The sequence below is a fragment of the Sinocyclocheilus anshuiensis genome, unplaced genomic scaffold (genome assembly GCF_001515605.1).
Source record: "Sinocyclocheilus anshuiensis isolate Anshui unplaced genomic scaffold, SAMN03320099.WGS_v1.1 scaffold967, whole genome shotgun sequence".
Taxonomy (NCBI): Eukaryota; Metazoa; Chordata; class Actinopteri; order Cypriniformes; family Cyprinidae; genus Sinocyclocheilus; species Sinocyclocheilus anshuiensis.
In genome coordinates, this window is record NW_015542427.1 from 302,134 (window position 1) to 310,573 (window position 8,440).

General features: G+C 37.2%; 1 protein-coding gene across 1 annotated transcript in view; it reads left to right on the plus strand.

Moving 5' to 3' along the window:
• The window catches only part of LOC107693551 (uncharacterized), a 57,306-nt gene that overhangs the window by 28,280 nt on the left and 20,586 nt on the right, over window positions 1-8,440 (plus strand). The window contains exon 2 of the mRNA XM_016492977.1: window positions 6,456-6,620. Coding sequence (XP_016348463.1) covers window positions 6,517-6,620 — 104 coding nt within the window. The 5' untranslated portion in view covers window positions 6,456-6,516. The remainder of the gene's footprint in view (window positions 1-6,455; window positions 6,621-8,440) is intronic.

Genomic DNA, 8,440 nt, shown 5'->3' on the forward strand with positions numbered 1-8,440 from the left:
GCCAAATAAAGTGCTTTTGCTTTCGCCTAGAAACACACAGCGTCTCTCTGACATGCTGCTTCAACACTAACTGCGGTTACTGATACCACACCTTCTTTCTTTGCGTGCACAATTGGGCCGCATTATGCTAATATTCCCACATAGTGACCTAGATATGTGGGGGCGTGTTAGAACGAGCCGTTTTAGGGGGGCGTGGCAGAGTCTTAACTTTGATAAAGAATATCTCTTTGGGTTTGTGACTTTAGTCTTTGCTACTTCAGGGATCTTATCTATGCACAATCAGCTTGTGACACTCCAAAGAGAAAGGAAAACTTGAAATCGCATCATATGACCCCTTTAAATATAGGAAAGGTTATTTAATGCGTAGTACAGGGTTTGTTTGAATCACTAGCACTAAGCAATAGCGATAGTGAAGCTTGCTGGCAAGAGAAACCATGGCCTATAACTGCTGCCAGCATGATGAAATCTGTTGATACAGTAAGTGTAAACACACACACATGGTCTTAAAAACCATCATACTGCACTGGTCAAAAGTCATCCTGTCCACCCGTCAACTACAGTGTTATGAAGTGTCCAGATGGTCCTCTTTGTAAAACAGTCCACAGTGTAACCCCTCAAGCCACGGTAGGGAGGTGTTAAATGGATCTACTGTCTGCTAAATACCCAACAGCAACGACTCACCCAGTTCTGGTGTCGGGGTCAGTCGGGGACTTGTTCTGCAGTCTCTCTGAGGATATGGATTGAGGGGTTTTCCGCTCTCATGATGGGATTTATCCGCATGGTGAGCTGAAAGATGGAGAGAGGGATGAGGAAAGTATGAAGAGCAGCGGGAGGCTGAACTCCCTCATTCTCAGGATGGCCGCAGATGGAGTTGAGCTGTCGTATTAGCAGGGTGTCGAGTGCATGTGATGAGCTGCACGTGATTCCACATTGAATCCCCCCAAAAACAACAGCAGCTTTGATGTAGAAAGAGAGATGGAAAGAGCTTTGTGACACTGCGGAACATTTCATGTCACAGCTAAAAGATTGCAAACACTACAGCTCTGTTACAGAACCTAATTTGATGCTTCACTGTTTATAGAGGCCAATTATGATCCCAGTTAACACATTTAGGTTATAAATACGTTGTGGGAATGTTGTTTTAAAATGTTTTTAAAACCTTGAATTGTCCAGTTTTCTTGTTGTGATTATAACATTATTTAAAGCTTACAAACATTTCTTACAGTGCTCTAATACCGTTATTTTCAACCAAAATATAACGTTATTTGAAAGTTTATTTTTAATATTCTAAGAAATGTCCAGTTTTCTTGTGATGTCGTGATTAGAACGTTATTTAGAATGTTCATCAAGTGCAAATAAGATCATGAGAAAGTTCCAAGAATGTTGTTTCTGAGAACGTTATGAGAACGTCTATCAAATATTAATCAAGTTATTAGAACTTTCCATGAACATTACGTTAAGAACATTACATTACTTTTGTCCTAACATTTATATAAAGAATGTTAGTGAAAGTTGTGAGAATGTTCTGTTAGCTGGGATACCTGAAGAAAGCTAGCTGTTAGCATTGGCATTTATCCCAATGGCAGTTGTGTGATCCTGTTGCTAATTGTATGAAATGTTTTTGAGTCAACCACATAATTACTGTGGAGCTCAGGGAAATTATGCCACAACAACACTGATTGACTAATGGCACCACAAGAAAAAACAGAAGTTTACACTAATGCTTGCTATAGGCTACCAATGCTGAGAATGCAGTGCATACTTACCTTTTAATGAATAATGTTCCAAACCTATGTTAGCATTTTGCTAAGCTAATAACATTGATAAGAACAAAAATACTTATCACAATCATACTGTATATTGGGGCAAAACAGTGCATTTGAATTACATTTCAATGCTGAATGACTTACATATTATAATGGACATTTCTTGTCTTGAGCTTGTTGGAATCCCTTGAAAGTGAAGCATACATGAAATGCTGCCTTAGAATTTGGCCAAAATGGATATTAAAACTAATATCCCATGAGCCCTTAAAATGCACTCTAGTTTGGCAGCTAACTACAGTTTGAAACAAAGCTCTTGATTTTTTAGAATACATTTTGTACAATTTTGTATACACTTCAGTTCAGTAAGATTTTTTTTAAAGAAATTAATGCTTTTTCTTTTTTCAGAAAATATGCATTAAATGTATTACAGTAAAAAAGTGACTTTATAATGTTCCAAAGATTTCTATTTCAAATAAATATTGTTCTTTTGAGCTTTCTATTCATCAAAGAATGCATCATGCTTTTCACAAAAATATGAAGCAGCACAGCTGTTTTCAACATTGATAATAATAATCAGACATGTTTCTTGAGCAGCATATTAGAATGATTTCTGAAGGATCATGTGACACTGAAGACTGGAGTAATGATGCTGAAAATTCAGCTTTGCATCACAGCAGTAAATTACATTTTAAAACATATTCAAATAGAAAACAGTTTTCACAATATTTCACAATATTACTGTTTTATTTTTCATCAAATAAATTGTCTTGGTGAGCATAAAATGTTACCAACCCGAAACGTTTGAGCGGTAGTGTATAGTGAAAAACATACAATTTTAATTTGTTCATAGTTATGTTTTTTATTAATGTATTTTAATTAACATATTTTTTTATAAATACATTTATTTTAATAAAAGATGTTACATATCTCATTCATCCTTTTGCCTTTTTTATTTTTACTCATTTGCAAGCAACTGTACTGAATCTCACATGCTGTTCTCAAAATAGCAACATTTTAATTTCAGCATCACACACATAGCAACAGGTTCAGTATCCATCCAAATGTGTGTGTGTGTGTGTGTGTGTGTGTGTGTGTGTGTGTGTTTGTGTGAAATCACGACACTGCTTTTGATATTGATATTGACTTGTGTGATTATACTTGGATTGGGACAAACTCATCACATTCAGCTTGTGAATTCCTGGCCACAATTAGGGAAATTGTAGCAGGTCTGTAATCCTGTGGGCGAGAGTTGAAAGAAGCTTTGGGTCGTTCCACGGGCCACTAGAGGATGATGGGAGCCAGTCAGGTTTAGGCAGGGAGGGAACAGCTCGTCCACTTCCAAATGTGATTACAATGATGCAGCTTGAGCGTGCACATATTGGTATGATGGGATTTAGATTGCGTTCACCTTAAGGGACTAGGCTGGCAGTATGCAATGGCAGTGCGTACTTTATTTAGTAGTGATGTGTGCCTCAGAAACGATGTATATGGCAATGTACATTTACAGTAATGGAGACTTTTGTCATCGAGGAACATTGTAGTTGATTTCCATCTAAATAGGGTTGTTGTTTATAGTTCAGACCTCTTTTGTGGTTGTATTTCTTTCGATGGCACATTAAATGAGCTGAAAGTGCAGACTGAAGCATAAAGAAAGCTTTTTCTTCTGTGGTAATTCAGAGAAAATGCACATAGCCCTGCTACACACTGCAGACTTGCCATTTCCTCTGTGCAAAGAAATGCAAGCTTAATCACACACACTCAGATTAAAGTGTGTGTGTGTGTGTGCATGTATATATGTTGCATTTGTGCATTCATCAGCGCTGCTATGGTGAGAGGTGGGAACAACAGAGACGTGCGAATTGTTGCTAGAGAAACCTTCCCATGGGGAAGCACTGAAGAACACACTCCAACAAATACTTGCCCTGTTTAAAGACTCGCCCGAAGCCTGATACTGTCTGTCGGGTTTCTATACCTCCATTTACATCAATACTCTCCTCGTTTCTTTTCTTTTGTCATTTAGCTGCAGATTCTCCTCAGCCGTTCTCTCTGGATCCGACTGAATATTTAGGAAATGTGCTGACAGCAGCATCAGACGGAGGAGAGAGGGAGGGAGGGATGGTTTAGAATTTTTCTGGGGTGGTAGAAGGATGCAATAATATCTTTGAGAACACGAAAACAGTGTTTATCTCACACAGATTCTTGTTTTATAAACCATCCGCACACACGCATGCGATTCACACCCACAATCATAAAAATGGTGAACGCTTTTGGGTTTCCATGACCTCCTTTCCTGAGTCGGTCTTTTGTCATATCCCGCTTTCTCTCTTGCTCTCGCTCTCTGTTTCTCAGTCCAATCCTGAGCTTTGGCCACATTTCTCCTCTGGCTGCATGTGTGTGTCGTTTCGTGTTTTGTGTGTGTGAGTGTGTTTAGAGGGGAGAGCTCAGGCCATCTTGAAAAACTGATATTTGATCCCGTGTGTAAAGGAGAGGAATGAGTCCAGCTAGTTTCACTCCAAACATTATCACTGCTCTCTTTAGTCTGTGATGTATGTGCTCACCGTCATACACTCGGTGATGGATTTCTTCATATGCCAGGCTGGCATTTTAAATGACATGATGAAAAATGTCAGGACTAGGTGCTGTTTTATGTGTATAATAAACAAAAACATTTAATAGTTCATCATCTTGATGTTTATTTGAGAGAAATGTACTTTTGTACTTTGCAAAAATGACTACATTGTCATGCTGGACAGCGTCGCCCACTGTGAAATCTCATTGGTCTCGTTAAAATCCGATTAGACATTTTATATGATATTTATATGTTTAAGATGCTCACCAAGGCTGCATTTATTTTTGAAGTTCAATAGTACAGCATTTATTTGAGATAGAAATCTTTTGTAACATTATAAATATCTTTTCCGTCACTTTTGATGAATTTAATACTTTGATACTTTAAAGTATTAATTTCTGTCCAAAGAAATCTTACTTAGTCATGGGTCAAAGACAAAAAGGGGTTTTCAAGCATCAAAACAATAAAAGTTTAATACAGCTTTGAATTTTTTCTGAGCAAACATTTAGACTATTATACATTTTTACCATGCTTTACAGAAACAATATAATTCGGTGTAACAGTAATTTGTATATCAAAAAATCAAAACGTCAGGCATATTTAGACCAATAATCATTAGATGACATTAAAAGCTATTTAAGGATCATAGTGCAGCCCCCCAAAAAACGAATTGTCATTTTAAATCTATCTTTGTCACTATCCTTCAAGCCACTAGGTTTTACCCATTTGTCAGGAAGAACTTCAAATAAAAAATTTTTGTATGATCACTTATTCTGTAAGCCTATATATTTACAGGTCAGAATAATTATGTTGTTTAATTTTTACATAAATACATCTGCTACACTGAATGACGATGGAACATTATTTTACCTACAGTTTGACATTTTATTTTCATAAACGTTATTTGAAACATGAAAGTAGACGCTATACTTACATTTAATATGCTTTAGATGTATCTAAAATAATTACTTTTGTAAAGTAAATTTGTTGCGGACACCAAAATGGGACATTTGGCCCTCATATATTATGATTCTCTGTGATTTTGTCAAATCACCCAGCACAAGTTGCTTGTTGCTGGAAGCTCGTAGTGTCTGGTTAGGACACAGTATAATATCACAGTACTTTACTGAACATTCATGTTCATGTGCTATGGAATTTTCATGGTACTTCAAAGAATACCATAGTAGATGTTCAAAAAACATGGTATTAGCATAACTGAAGGAGAGAGACATAGATAACACAGTGACTTGTATTCGTACATGTATCTGTCTTTATGACTGAATGTTGACTGAGACTTTAGCTTAGCCATGGTTAGCTTAGCTTTGCTTGTAGCTAGTCTTCATATTTTCCCCTCAGCTGTAATATTGAACTGCAGATTTAATCCCAGGCATTACTGTACACAGAGAGAGATTAAACGCCAGCCATGACTGTTGTGTGCAGGCAGTATGACAGAGCGCAGGTGATTTGAGACACTTTTAGCTAGCGTTAAAAGCAACTGGCAGAGGTAGGCTGCTTTTAAAAAAAAACGTTTTAATTTGAGTCAGAATACTGGTTTTAAAACAAAATTCTTTCTTTAAGCTCACTTTGCTTCTTGCTGCAGGTATATTGGTCAAAGTATAAGCACTTGAGCCACATGGGGTAAAAATAAATGAATGAATACAAAGCTAAAATAGACAAAACATTAATAATTAATTCTTGCTCCAAACCTTAAACTTCTAAAGCAACAAAACCAGCCTTGTTTATATGTTAAATGTTTATTTGTAAATGTGAATTTTCATTTAACAGTTTCAGATTATGTGAGGCACCTTTATATATTCGTTCATTTGGTTGCCAGTCCATTGGTAATATGTCAAAAAAGAAGTTTCTTGCTCAAAAAGTTTCCTCTAAATATTGATATGAAACATCTTGTCATGCCTTAACCCTCTTTAATTGATCATTTCAGTCAAACTGCATAGTGCATCTTGTCAATAATTATTAGCATAATTCAGAACCTCTGTATAACTTATTTACTTATCCACTTCCCCTTTGCTGTCATTTATTTATTGTTAAATCAGTTCTGTGCGCTGTGGGCCTAGTCATAACTTATGATCTGATCATGTTTGTGTTATCTGTGTGTGCAGGTGCCCTGGACGAGCCGTACGGCAGGACCTGTGTGTGTGTGTGTGTCTGCAGCTCAGTGGAATGTTTTCAGATCTCCCCAAGGTGCTGATACTGGGGGCCATCGCCGCCGCCTCTGCCTTTGTGGTCACCATCCTTATCGTCTTGGTGTGTGGGGGGTGTCAGAGGTAAGTGACCACACACACAGACTGCAAAAAGCTTTTACCAATAATGCTAGGGCTGCGAATCAGTTATTTATTATTTTTATTTATTTTTTTTGCATATTCTTCTATTGCATATATATTTATGACCATAATAGTATGTTGTTCATAAGGTGCATGAGCCTTCTTAATTATTGGATTGCTATAATTATGCTTAATTTGCTTATTTAAGCTTAATTATGATTGCTTAATTATGTGTTGCATCAAAAAGTCAGCATAAACACACCTTTTGCAAAACTTGTATTCAATTTCATTCAGATTTGTTAGATCTTTAAAATCTGAAATGATCTCATCATGTGGGAACTGCTGAGGGCAGCAACAGCAATATGAACTGAATTTCTCATTTCCAAAATGTTCTTCCTGATACTGAAAGAATCGTTAATTGAATTGTTGAGGAACCGGAATCGTTAAGAGCAATCAGAATCAAAACCAGAATCGTTAATTCTTTACGGTTCCCATCCATATCTGACACTTTGAACGTTTGCACATAGAAGTCTTTCTGCACAGACGCACCCCACTCATATGTCGAAAGAATGCGTCAGCTTCTTAAAAACTCTCCCCCACTCTTGTGTCAGGGCACCTCCTCCTCTTTTTCTTTAGTTCTGTCTCTATCTCTCCTTCCCTGCTATGGAGCGACTTGATGAATGCTAATATCACAGCAGATTGCGTGCCCTCTGTAGGAGCCATTTCGCTGGGAAATGCCTTAAGTTATGCTCTGCGTCGGATGCTCATTTGTGACAAAGACTTTTGCTTTGAGATATTACAAGGAACGAAACCCTCCAACAAATCAGTTTCACGTTCTCTCAGGCATTGTTCTATTTCTGTTCTATGTAACGTTTCACAGAAAACATGAATAGGGACTATACTCGTTTTTGCATATTCACCAGAAAGTCATGTTTTTGCTGTACTGCAAAACAACTTGTTCTGAATTGTTGTACAAAATTGTTGTACAGAAGCCAAGTGTGTTTGTGTTTTAGTGTCATTCTAATGGTTAAAATAGCGGTACAGTAAATACGAGTGATATTTAGTGCTCAGAGAGCAGTTGGCATTGCTGCAAAATCACCAGATGTCTAATGAAAAACACACACTGAGCTCATTGTTCTGAGATACACAAATTATGATTGAGTAAAACCCTTGTTTCAGAATTAAAATGTTCCATCTCGTTTCCATTGCAGAAAATGAAAATGCACTCACTCTCATGTATTCCAAACTAATGTTCTTCTGTGGAGCATAAAAGGAGATACTTTGATAAATGTTCATGCTGCTATTTTCAATGCAAAGAAAAAAAACAACATAAAAGATACTGCTCATTTGTTATATTCTACATCTTCTGAAGTCATATGATAGCTATGAAGTTCCCCCTGTGCTGCAGCTCTTAAAGGGGTCATATGATGCGATTTCAGGTTTTCCTTTCTCTTTGGAGTGTTATAAGCAAAGATGAAAGTCTCAAACCCAAAGAGATATTCTTAATAAAAGTTAAGACTTGTCCACACCCTCCTAAAACGCCTCATTTAAACACGCCCCCCACATATCTACGTCACGATGTGGGTAGATTTGCATAACGCCGCCCAAATGTTCACGCAAAGAAAGAAGGCGTAACTTTTATTCTTGCTGTAGTATTGTTGCTGCCGCCGCCATGTCGTGAAGACTCTGTGTGTTTTGTTGCTAAAGCGAAACTACTTTGTTTGGCCTTCCAAAAGAGGACACAACTAGAAATCAGTGGTTAAGTTGTATTTACAACACTGTTCCAGAACAGTTCAACCCAAATATTCAGATGTGTGCAGCAC